General features: G+C 39.6%; 2 protein-coding genes across 2 annotated transcripts in view; one reads left to right on the top strand and one right to left on the bottom strand.

Annotated features, from left to right (window-relative positions):
- LOC106855662 (poly(rC)-binding protein 3-like) overlaps nt 1-6583 on the top strand; it is a 501269-nt gene extending 494686 nt beyond the window's left edge. The window contains exon 16 of the mRNA XM_088171771.1: nt 4410-6583. Within this exon, the coding sequence (XP_088027897.1) occupies nt 4410-4470 (61 nt within the window). The 3' untranslated portion in view covers nt 4471-6583. The remainder of the gene's footprint in view (nt 1-4409) is intronic.
- On the bottom strand, nt 1533-13079 carry ZNF830 (zinc finger protein 830). The gene is made up of 10 exons (XM_014880514.2): nt 12936-13079; nt 12737-12836; nt 11553-11673; nt 10976-11009; nt 9566-9777; nt 9122-9212; nt 8374-8437; nt 5316-5396; nt 3925-4001; nt 1533-2189 (listed from the first exon to the last, which is right to left on the bottom strand). Exons 1-10 carry the CDS (start codon nt 13055-13057, stop codon nt 2006-2008), a joined length of 1086 nt encoding a protein of 361 aa, XP_014736000.1. The 5' UTR covers nt 13058-13079; the 3' UTR covers nt 1533-2005.
- Nucleotides 13080-13476: the final 397 nt, after the last annotated feature.

Here is a 13476-nt window from a genome sequence, read left to right on the forward strand (position 1 = left end):
AGTAAAATTACAGAAAAATGTACAAAAAGTGTCATTTATAGACTCAAAGATTAGCATTTTTATACAGTCAAAACATGTATGTCCATGATGCTCAGTGTAACCTGACATTCATTACCTCTGTTTCTCTGATATTAAGCCAAATGCAGAGTGATTCTGAAGTTCAGTGTTAACAAGCCCATGTGTTTTGGTGAGTGGGGTCAGTGAAAAGCAAAGATAAGCAGAACAATTAGAAACTAAGCTTAGCTTTTCTCAGAGGGAAACTGGGGGTGTGTTTTTTGGTTTGTTTTGAAAAAGATTCCTGTTAATACTGCACCAACCTCTCAGCTGGAAGTTCTCTTTACAGGGATAAATGGATCTAGAGATCTTTCACTGCAGCATGACAGGCACCTCAGACATTGATATTTGAATGTTTCATGCTATACAAAGACATTTTATTTCAGTTTTGGTACAACTAAGTTTTTTCCAACTTGTCCAAACATTCATTATTTATTTCAATATTCTCTGAACACTTACTCTGTTTTTTACTACTCTCTGAATGTTGCTATCTCAGTGACAGTCCTAATTCATGTAAGACCTCAGTGTCACATCTGACATTTTAGCAGCAACAGCTACTTACTCTTACTAATGGCTGTAAGCCAGCACATGTGAGCAGGAATGCATGGATGCAGTAAATATAAGCCACTAAGGGCCACTGCCTGAATTTTGGCAGCTTTATAAATAGGAAGAGCTGAACTCAAGGATCCTGGAAATTGGGAGTGATAAAAAAGCATCTCCACTATAAGGAAAGGGCTTCTGCCATATCAAGTATTTCCCCGAAAATAGGCAAATCAAACATCTAAGTTTAGTTCTAATCTTTATTGCTTGGTTGATAACCATCTCTGAGGCAAGTAACTGGAGTGCTTTCATAAGACCAAAGCTAGCTTTCTCCTTTTAAAATCTCATTAGTTTTAAATCTAGAATATTAAAAAAAAAGTTAACCGGTTCTTAACAACTTTACTTTTTGGTATAAGTCAAGCCATATATCCTTCTTATTTTAAATAATCGTCAGCAAATTTGAAATATTTGAAGATCTGCAAAAGTAAAAAATTAAAAATAGACACTTACCAAAGGTAGCTTCTGCTTTCCATGTCCCAGTCTTGTCAAGTTTGTTTGTTCTTGATTTTACTTAATCTGTGTTTATCAGAACAGAATCAATTTTAGATGCTTTCTGTGCCTAAGATTGTATTTTAAGAAAATTTCCAGTATTTGCAGCTATTATTTTACCTCCTCAGTTTCCAATGCAGTACCTTCCTCTCAGGCATTTTGTCACCCTTCATTAAGTGATGCAGATATGTAACCACTGTGTTCTCATCCCTCTGGTTCAAGAAATGTGAGGTATGCTACATGATGGCTGCACTATGCAAAACAGGAGACTATGAAGAAAAATACTCAGGAGTGCTGTGGCACATGACAGTATATACAGTGTGGAGAAGCTGTAGCTCAGCATTTTTTTAGCTTAGTCCTTATATACACAGAGAAACTGTAACAGACCCTGAAAAAAAATGTACAATTTTATTGGGAGCTGGGGCAATGGACAGAAGGGCACCTACAAATTTTAAGAAAACATAAATGCTTAATAATATTTTCCCTTCCCTAAACTCCCAGTCTAGGAAAACTTTGTAGATTATGCACTTCTTTAGACAATAAGCCAAGTCTAAAAATTGTCAAACTGAGCTAATGCTTCCAAAAGCCTAGAGATTCTTTACAGATTTATTAATCCCATTAAAATACTTCTGGTAGGAAACCAGTCATTTTAATAGGAAAGGTCCATTCAGTATTGTAAAATATTTGCAATATACAGTTTTTACAACAAGTAATACACCACTGTAGATCTACAAATTTTTTTAATAAGCTTGGCTCTTTACCTCACAATCCTCTTTAAATAAATATTTAACAAGATAATCTCCCTTCTAACAATGAAAGTAAGACCACAGATAAAAAGAGTATCAAGCATGTTGCAGAAATGCTACAACAAAGCCCCTTTCACCCTCCAGTCTTGTGACAGCAAATCCTGCAGCTCTTCTTCATCTTCACTACCAACATCCTCCTCCTCTTTCTCTTGTGCTGCTCTTAATCTCATGGCTTCCTTTAATTTCTCCTTCATCTCGTCCTGGCGGTTCCGCAAAAGCTCGACACGGCGGTAGCATTCACTGTTGGAAAGTGAAACACCTGTTAATATTTGGAGCCTTTCCCTATTAATTTGATCATCTTCAGTGCTGGATTTTGTTTCTACAACTTTGGATAAAGAAACTTTACAGCTTCCCATCAATGAGAAAGAAATAACCTTTGACGATGCTAGTGCACCTTCTCAGTGTTCACCAAATGAAAACAGACCAAGGAGAAGAGAGGTGTGATCAGTTCTCTAGCAATGAGATCCAATCCAAATACTTAAGGAACTGCATTACAGTCACAAACCGTTTTTCAAAAAGCACAGAACCAATATCCACTTCCACTCAAGAAGGAGCCATTCTTTGCTCAATTTATGGTTTTCATGAGAGATAGGTGTGACATCAATTATTAATTTTGGTAACTTACTGGTGGCATCTCTGAAAATAAAAGCAGCACAAAGTGTTCAGATTCTTTATCTGCTTCCTCTGTGCTGTAACAGAACATTTTAAGGAAACATAATCCAAAAGCTTCAGGTTTCCATTTACTTAAAAAGTTCTGTCCTTGAATTGTGTTTTATAAATGTTCTAGCCATTTTAAACAGGGTATTTTTTTGAAAATGCCAAGTAGTACCAGCCTGATGTAAAATCACCTTTGCCCCTTTCATTCTTATTTGCTCAGAAGGGTCAACATGGAGGGGTTACTATCTGGATCCTGTTTCCCCCAGCATATCACCAATATGATTCTTACAGGCTGAAGATTTGAAGGCCAAGGAATTTATTTAATTTTCAACTTGCATTTGAATACACTCAGAAGTCAGAAGTTATAAAAAGTCTTCAAAAATCTATTTGGAACTTTTATTCTGGGGAAAAATAATTACAGTAACAAACTTGAAATACTCTATAAATTTCTTAATTTGGTTCTAGGTACTTACAAGAGCCTTAGCTAGTGAGAAAAATAAATCCTCTAAGAGAGGCAGGCTTAGCTCAAGCCCTCTCCAGAATTACATGAACACTGTTAAAAGACATTCCTGTAATAACAAAGTTCAGTTGGAACCCAATGCTGTTGTTACCATACACTGATTATGTGCAGCATCTAAATCTGCCCAGATGGTTGAAGTGTTGCTTTAATTTCTAGTGTCTTCTTTTTGTTGCCTCTCTTTCTTTTCAGTCACTGCAATTGCCATTATCACTGTTAATATCAGTGTGTTGAGCTACACGAAAATGGTAATGAACTGTTCCACTGAGCTGAATTCAGGTTACTTGAATTTAAACCAATGCATATCCAACACCACAGTCACCCTTTCAGCAAAACAAAATGAAACAAACCACTTAATGTAATGAAGTGCATCACTCCACAAAAACGTTTAAGTAACCTTCCACTGGAATCAAAGAGCATTTGCCACAGGACAGGACATTTTCAGTACAGGAAAGGTTTCTTAAAAATGTTCACATAAATTCTACATCAATCAAAATTCCCAGGGAAGTAGAAACTAAGACATTTGACAGGGGAAGAGGGACAGTTTGTTCCAAGAATTTGCCTTGTGCATTTTCAGTGATTCCAGTGCATTCTCTCTTTGGAGAAAGCTACATAGCTTTGTACCAGAATCCATGTCTTTATTAGGTATCATTCTGCATTTTGAGGGAGTCTGTCCTTTAAATACTCAGATGATTAATGAAAGGTAGTATCGAAGATTAAAAGTATTTTTATCACATTAGTCAAAGAGCAATTCATTACTGCTAGAGAACAGAGAATTTGAGGAAAAATTGATCTACTTACATCTGCTCATCAATTTCTCCAATCTGGCGATCTAGTCGTCCCTCCTCATCATCTTCTGCCACTATTGCTTCTGAAATCTAAACCAGAAAAAAAAATTCACCTTCATCCTGAATTCCACTTCTGCTCCTTTACAATGTCTGTGTCCTCCCCTGCTCCCCTCTACCTCAAGTCAGTCTCCTCTGTGTATATTCCCATCTTCACAAGGGCAAATACAGAAAAAAAAGGTCTGGTTTAATTTGAAATGGAAATGCTTTTTCTTAAAATCAAAAGTAGTTTGGCTGCTTTGGGGTTAATCTTTGGAAATTTTCAATACACTAGGATTTGAACCTGAGCATAAACAAACTGCACACACACCCCCACAGTCTAAGGCTGAAACGGGAGCTCTATCCCAGTGCTTGGGACTTAAATACACACCAGTTATTGAACATACTGTTTAAATATTCCCACTAGATCCCGAAGTGTTTCTAACCTGTTATTTTTTTCAGCATATACTTTCTCAAATCTGAATGTCTGGGAGATGCTATGCAATCAATGGTCCACGCATAACTGAGAAGATTCCTCCTAAGCTGAAGAATTATCTGAATGGCTTATGCTAGCAAAATGTATCCACCACCGCTTTTGTATGAACATTCGCTCTGTTTATAGTGCTGACTGCTTTAAAATGAGCAATGATACATTTTTCTGCACCACTTTTCTCAGCAGTTGACATATGAGTAACTATTTACAATTAAAATAATTAAAAGGATAGTAAATACTCTAGGGGAAGACTGAAAACACCAGGCAATCTGTAGTACAGTTTTATATTGTACACAAGGGCAGATAAACACCTGCTACAGGAAGACTTTCCATGCAACAGTAAAGAGTGAAAAATGGAAGTACAGAAAAACTGTGGCCAATTTACGTGTCTCAAAACTCTTTTGTCACTTTCCCAGATTTTGGAGTTCCTTTCCAGTATATTTAAATTAAACATGAAATCTGGGTTACCTACACTTTATAGATACTTTTTCTAAAAGACAGAAAAATAGGTACTGTTTTTAAAAGTTAAAATATGACTATAGATCTAAAGAAGAGCCTAGGATTGTGTCCTGTTTGGATACAGGACACTGATCTGAGGTATATGTTAGCTAAATAGTATTTAAATAAAATACAGTGTAACAAATGTAACTAGATACATATGACTGGATCTTGATTAAGTTTTCAACTTAATTTCCTTTAAGTGGAAAATACAAGGAACCCTTTGCTCATTTATAAAGTGCATTTAACCACATACTGCATTGAAACAAACAGCTGACAAATACAGATGTCAGCCATTCTGCAGAGCTGCATGAAACTGTTGTTTTCCTTATTGTGTATAGTATTTAGAATCAATAAATATAGATTCCATTACTTACTGTGTTGACCTGTCGCATTGCCTTTTGAAATTCATCCCATTCTTTGTCCATCTGATCCTTTGGAGCATCAACTTTTCTCACCTAAGGAACATGAAAATTTATAAATTAACAATTTAAGTCTAATGACTCTTTGGGGCACTGTAGAAAAAAACAGGAGAAACAGGAAAAATTATACTGTATTATCAGAAAAGTCTGGTTGATGCACATCAGTTTAAGTAATGGATATGACTGAGAGAGTGCAGCTGCACAATGGTTTCGGAAGAAAAATCTGACTCTGCTCCTGGATTAAAACATCATCCGTGACTGCAGCATTAAAGAATAATTATTGACTAAAAGTGGCTGGTGTGGAATGTCTGGAGTAACAAAAGTGAGTTTGATGGTCTGTCATTTCACTGTGTCAGGTGATAACTATTAAATTCTTCTGTAAGCTGCCTGTACAATTGCATAAGTAGCCATTTCACAAGCCAAAAAGCAGTGAATTGTTTGCCTTTGGCATAACATAAAATATCAAACTTTTCAGTCACTAGTCTGCTGGTGTTAGGTAGCCTGACTGTATTTCAAATCTAGTCTAATTTTGTTGGCTAGCAGAAAAAACTGTACAGCTACAAACCAATTTTAATGACATGCAAAGCTTTTTATTCTGTGGTAGATGGCATTTAGTACTAAGACATGAAGTCTGAAAAAGTAGTAGTGGTAAGAATGTGTTTTAAGATCTACAGCCGAGGTAATCAAAGCCAGATTGTGCTTTTAATGCAAATAAATAAACAAGATAGTCTACCTGTGTAATTGAAACTTCCACAATTCAAGACTGGAAGATGTGGCATATAATGTATTTTAGAGGACAGATTATGCCTGACTCAGGACTGGGTAGAAATTATATAGCTAGGAGAACTAAGCAGTTTGAACATAGTAAGTCATGACACCATTTTTTTGCATTAGTTTTATTTTCCCTTTATTCATTCTGCTCTTCTGGTGATATGTCAGTCATCATCTTAGTAAAGACAACAGTTTGGTGCATTTTGTTCCTGAGTGATTAAATTTTGTTCCTGAGTGATTATACAAAATCAAGTAGTATGAATTAAGTTTATAGAATAAATTAGAAGCTTCCAAGCAAACTCATACTGGAAAGTAATAGTCATCATTTCATTTTTCTGTTCTGTTATTATTTCTATCATATGTGTATGTACTGTGTTATTATGCATTGTGGTTGTCTTTTGTAATTCATAATTATTTGTATTTCTTACAATAAATTTAAACGCTAAAGTTAATTATTTTTTCTTGAAATATTTATCTAATCCAGAATTTATATGCTTTACAAATACCTGACGCAAATAACAAGCATTTTTCACGCCCATGATCTCCCTTTCAAATGCCCAGTTAATTCTTAAAATAAGTATTTTGTGTATGATTCCAACACAGAACCACCACAGCCACCTCAGTATAAGTGATGTCACAAACATTTTCCTTCCTCTGAGTTTTAGTTACACTCAGAAAAGGCTGAGCCTCTGCAAGCAATTCAAGGAAGAGCTGATTGGAACAAGTAACCACTTGTAAATTTATCAGTGGAGGCAAGAACCAGAACAAAGGAACAAAGCTCACTAACCAGTATCCTCACAGATCTAAGCAGATTCTCCTTTGCCTCCTAGGTATTCCTGTGCTTATAATGAAACTAAGTATTTGAAAAATTTAATACTTCACTTAGACACAAAAAAACAAAAGCAAACAAAAAAAACCCCATGAAACAGCCAAAGCATGGCTTTTTCAGCTACCTATTTCAGTATTCGAAGTATTATTATTCAAAACTATTCAGAGTGGCAACACATAGACATGAGTAGTGCCAAAAGAGTCTGGCCAGAGCAAGTAAAACACCTAGGCTTGTTAGCTGGGCCAGTGGGACTAACTTAACATGAAGAAGCATTATTTGGAAGGTCTCCAAACTAGATCTTATGGCTTGGCTTCACAATGCCATTTAAATACACCAGCAGCCTTCCACTGTGTGAACAGGGAAATATACTCCAAGAAAATAAAAAAAGACTTAAGCCTACAGCACTGTATTTCAATAAAGAAAGCAAGAAAGCCACCAAATCTCTGGCAAATTTTACAAAACAAAACAAAAAAAGGCTTATTTTTCAAATACCAGTATTTATTTTGGTCATCATGTGGCACTGTGCAAGCTGAAGGAAGTAGGAATGTTTTTGATCACAATTTCAAGATTTTTAGTTGTGGGGTTTTTTTGAGAAACAAGGTGAATGCCCACATTTCTTTTCTTTTCTGAGCATCATAAACCCCCAAAGTGGTAAAAGACAAGGGCTGAAGACCAAGTTCACTCTTGTGGTGTAACCAGTACCACAGATGACACTGTTTGCCATAATGGAGCTATTTTCATTCCAACAGGATGCACCCTATCAGTCACACAGTAACTCAACACTTTTCAGCATGATCTCACAAAGGACTTATATCCCCAATTCCAAAGCAAAATTGAATGTACAAATTAAGTGAACTGCTTTTCCTGGGACAACTCACAGAAATAAAGGTAGATTGTCCAAATCCCAAGTGTTCCAACCAACAAATGACATTTCTTTAAGAGCCACAGAGGAACCTTAATCAAAAATACTTTCCAAGAGATGATTTTAACAAGCTCTTCCTGCCCACCTCCATCCCTTTCCATGTCTTCTAATCCACACAGAATGAATGTTAAAAGCTGCACCAGGGGAGATTCCGACTGGGCATTTCTTTACCAAGAGGGTGGGCAAGCAGTGGAACAGGTTCCCTGGAGAGGTGGCCAATGCCCCAAGCCTGTCTGTGCTCAAAAGGCATTTGGACAATGTCCCTGATAATAACTTTTAGCTTCTGTTCAGCCCTGAAGTTTTCAGGCAGTTGGACTAGATGATTATTATAGGTCACTTCCAACTGAAAGAGTCTATTCTACTCTAAATAGTTCAGTCATCTTCTTATATGCCAGTATGACTGACTACCTGGAAAAGCATCCTTACTACTCAGAAAATCATTACAACTGGCAGAAACAAATCCAGTGGCATAAAACGGGAAGATCACTTACTTTTGCATCCACTTCAGGATCATCGAAGAAACCTTCTGGCAAAGCTTCAGCAGTGTTTTCTTTCCTGAAATATTTGATTACTATTAGCCCAAGTTAACCATTTACAATCTGCTTTATTGCAGAGTTAAAAAGAGTCAAGAATGAAATTCATACTCCTTTGTCTAAGTATGTAGAAACACAGCAAGTTTTTTAAGCCCTTAGTTTTATCTACAACCATCAAAACCTCCTCCTTCAGCTTGTGTTTCCTCACTTCAGTAACTCCTTCAGGAACTGCACAGAAAGGTTTCAATCTCACTGATAAAACAAGAGCTGGAGCTTATGCTTCTTAAACTATTCTTTTCAGTGTGCTGAGCACCCAAACATTGTAACAGCATAGTTGCTACTTCTGAAAGACTAAAGCACTGTCTAAAGGAGTGCTCAAGTGAGCTGAACCATTACCACAGAAAAGCAGTTTCCTTTAAACAGTGGAAAGCAGCAGTTGACATTAAGCTCCCACAGTTAACCCTGTGTTAAAATCTGCAAAGAGATGTCAAACAGACTCTGTATGACCTTGCTCCATCTTTTCTCCTATCTCTAGGCTGCAAGACATCTGTCTGAAATAATGCCTGAGGCTGACATATATACAAACTATTCTGAATGCAACCTAACAATAAGTTCAGATTTCTAAGTGATCACAGTCTCTATTTCCTGGAAGATAAATGCCTATTTACAATTCTTAAGACTATCAATGTTTGATTTGACTGCTTACCTTTCGACTACCTTCTCTTGTATCTCAGCTTTCTGTATGGATCCTGAATGGGAAACTATAGGAGCAGCTGGTGTATTGGTGTCAAAAAAGTCTATAGGAAAGGACAGAAGTCTGTGACAAAAAGAACAGCTGTTCAGGCATTTCCTAAAATTCCTACTAGACAGGAATTTCAGTTAGTACCTTACTGAATCAAGGGAAGAACAGCCAGATGTTACTTCCCTTGGCAGCCTCAAGCAACTAGAACATAAATAATAAGCACCGGCCACACAATAACAGGAGATTCTTTGACAGTTTATCTCTTCTTCCAGTATTACACACCCTCACCACCACCTAATTACCCATCACCTAACGGCAATAATTAGAAAAATAAAATAAAAACCTTTCATCATCAGTTAAATCACAGGTTCTCCTTACAGAATCAATTCCTATTTCAGTCAGCATTACCTGCAGGCAGAGAATTAGCTATTGCTTCTTGAGTTGGAGGTGGAATTTCAGTTTTATGCACGACAAAAGATTTGCTTGACTGTTCTTGTTCCTCCTCTTCATCATCATCGTCGTCATCATAATTCCCTGACAATAAACTGGGACCTGGGCCCTTGGAAAGCTGTACACTGGCGCTGTCTTGCTCTGCTTCATCAAAAAAATCTGCTGGCAGCCTGGTAAAGAGCCCACAACACAACTGTTTGAAACTTCACACCAATGACTCCAGTACAGCACCAGCAGCCCAGTCCCTCTGTGAGCAATACAGGCTGTGAGATACTGAGCAATGCCCCGAACTGCACAGCTGCCAACACAGCCACTGTCTGAAGGCAGCACACACTTGGGGCTCTCATTTTAAGTTCCCCAGAAATGCCCAGGTTAATTCTAAAAACACATTTTAGATCCATTTCTCTATTTCCATATTCCTATCAGAAACATTAATAAAAATAGCCTGTAGCAAATTGGAATGGTAGTTAAATATTCTTTTTCCACCTACTAAGTATTTTGCTACCTATTTTGGGTACCTACTGCTGTCCAGGACTGCAATTTAGAACAGCCACACAGGCTCAGCAATGAGAAAACATAGATTTGCTGAATAGCTGCAGCCTGCAAGCCAAACATTTTTCCATGTTATATTTTAAACTAATCATACCAATAAGTTAAAAAACGGACAAACCTCTCAAGTGTTAATTGTGCACACAAATTCAAATTCCTACAAGGAAACAGCATGTGGTACCTATGCAAGATAGTAATTTATCCTGTGATAGGAGACCCACAGGTGTCACCTGACATCTGCCAACCCTGCAAAGATGTCCAAATACCATCAGAAATTTTTTAGGGGCAGTTGAGATGCTTAACCCAACCCCTTTAAGTCAAATACAGTCCTATATTTGTACAAGTTCAACTGCAGTATATGCACCCACATGAATTTTAGGTGACATCATCCTAATAAAGATCTGTCATTTGTTAGTTTTTGTTAATAAATATCATATAATTACACATTCAAAATTTGTCTTAATTTCAGACTGCCACCTCTTCTGTAGGATGTCGGCATTATTAGAGTACATGCTACAATCTAGTTATGTTCAAACTGTGTAATAGCACCACATGTCACTCCTTTAAAGTCTGTCAGTGACAGTAAAAGAATTCCTGTTTTCTCAGACAGTCGTAAGAGTTGATACAATTATCTCCACCCAGGAAGATGCTGCCATGTTCAGGAATATACAACTCTTGTCAGAGAATGAGCAGAAGCAGGGATCTGCTGACTCTGAACCTTTGCCCTTGTCTAGGAAGCAGAGACAAGGAAGAGCTGGGTGAGAATGCAGCCACTGGTAGTTAGAAAAGAATTTGTATGTAATAACAAGATCTACTTACCCCGACGAAGACGTGTGTGGCTTTTCGTCTGTACCTGTACAACAGCCAAGAGTCACTTCTTAAAATCCACGCTTTTAAAACAAACATCCCTAAGACTTCTATGAAAGCACCAAATCCCCAGATGCATGTGTATTTAACATATCTCATATATTTACATGTCTGGCAGCACCAAGGGAAAAATTCACCGTTTTTCATTTGGCAAGAACTTTGGTACATGATTTGAGGAAAACCAGTGACTTGATCCCACTGAAAAGGAGTAACACCACTCCTAGGCAAGTGCTCCTACTGCTTAATTTACCCTACTTCTTGATCTATTTGGGCCAAGCCCACAGTTCCATGATCTAATTTAACCCAATAACCCAGAAGAAAACCAGGTAAACTTCCAAAAACACAGTTTTCTCCTGACACAGAAGTCACAGAGAAAGAGCAAGCAAACTTTTTCCCTCTTCAGCAGCAACAGGCTGACAGTAACTCAACAGTCTGCTGTATTCATACTCACTTCCACAGGAACAAAACAAACCAAAGCCATTCAAGATGTAAAATGGATGGATTCTGGCAAGCATTTCTCTCTCATTACCTTTTACTCTCTTTAGGTCTGTATTTTCCGTCTCAACTGTTTTTCTCTTGACAGGATGAGATGATGTGCCAGCAACTGAGCCAGTGGCCGTCTGCTTTGTGCCTTTTAATTCTGCAACTCTCTGTAAAGAAATAAAAATTCAGGACGCATTACTAGCAGCAGCTTCTGGATTGCAGCTTAAAATACAGAGCTTTTACAACAGCTCATCAAAGTGAGCTAATACGTCTCTAGAACAAGATCACTAAAACAGACACCACAGGTACCAAAACAAAGACCAGTGTTTCTGTCAGCCTCTGGAATGATGTGACATGGAGGAAGAGGAACTGTCACTCACACGAGGGAGGCTGTACCAGTAAGAAAGAAAAGACTAAGAGCAGTGACACTGACAGCAGTAAGGCATTGGAGAAAAGAGCAGGAAGGCTAGATTTATTCTAAGATCCAGGAATATTAAATGTATTAAAATTAAAGCACAGCAGTTCAACAGCATGAAAGACATCACCCTGCCTTGCCACAGTCATCCAGTCTGAATGAAGGCAATGAACTGGAACCCCTCCGTTACTTCGGTCTTTTCCTGAGTACTTGTAAAATTAAACACAGTCTTTCAGTTTTTGCTAAGAAGCAGCAGCAGAACTTGAAGGATAAAAACAAAAAACCTGAGTCGCATCCAAGTTACAAACTCCCTGACTTGCTTTACAAGTTCTTTATCTTTACTGCTGAATTAGAAAGAAAAAAAAAAGCGTATTTTCTTAACCCCGCATGAACTGTCACTTGTCAGCTCACAGGTCCCCGAGCAAGCCCGGGGAGGGTTAGGGGCGGGGGTGTTTCCAAGTCCAAGCTGCAGACAAGTGACAGCCAAAAGCTGTCGCTGAGGTGGGAACTGCTTCACCTGATGAGCAGATCCCTGAAAGACACAGGACTCTCTTCTTAAAGGCTGGCTTTTCAATCCCCGCACAGGCTTTAAGAGAACAGAACCCAGGCGGAACAGCCAGGCTGGTTCCCACTTTCATCCCGGCGGGCGCTCCGCTGCTCCCACCGCCGCACTTCCAGAGCCCGGAGCAGCGAACCCCAGGCCCCCGTTCCGGCAGTGCGGCCTCTCCCCAGTCCCTCCCCTTCCCAAGTGCTGTCCCGCTGCTCCCCAACAACAAAGCCCGGCCGAGCCCCGCACCCTCCGCGCCGCCGCTCACCTCCCGGTGCTGCTTGCCCAGGACGTGGGTCTGCCACAGCAGCTCGCTCTTCACGGGCGCGTTGCACAGGGAGCAGCTCAGGTGCCCCAGACTATTGTACGTGTCGGCCGCGTTAAGGGAAGCACCGTGTGGGGCGCGGACCCCCTCCCTCCCTCCAGCCCTCTCCCCCGAGCTCTAGGGAGCCCGCTGCCGAGGATATTTGGCGAAGGGCGAGTCGATGCGCTTCTTGCCCGCGTTCTGGCGCTGCTTCTCCCTCATGAGGCGCCGCAGCTCCTCCTGCCGCACCTGCTTCCGCCCCGCGCCCGCCCCGGCCGCCGCCATCTTCCCCCGGCGCGCGGGGCGCAGGGGCGGGGCCGGCGCGCGCCGTGACGCAAGCGGGAGCGCGCCGGGAAGGGAGCGGGAGCGGGGGAAGGAGGATGAGAAATGGATGGATGGATGGACGGATGGATGGATGGATGGATCTCCTTTGTCGCCTTCCTCGGGATGTTCCTTGGTTAGGCCTTTGGAGCACCAACAGAGCTCGCTAGACACAGCTGTCCAGCTGTGGAACACGCCTCTGAATAAACTGCCTGAAATGTACCCCACCTGTCACGCTGAGCCACCCAAATAAGTAAAAATAATAAACATTGCATCTCATACATCCAGATCCAGAAAACAGAATCACAGAGTGGGTCAGGTTGGAAGGCATCACAGTGGGTCATCCTGGATTGTGTCTAGATGGTTCTTTAACATCTCCAATG

The sequence above is a fragment of the Sturnus vulgaris genome, chromosome 1 (assembly GCF_052056855.1).
Source record: "Sturnus vulgaris isolate bStuVul1 chromosome 1, bStuVul1.hap1, whole genome shotgun sequence".
Classification (NCBI taxonomy): Eukaryota; Metazoa; Chordata; class Aves; order Passeriformes; family Sturnidae; genus Sturnus; species Sturnus vulgaris.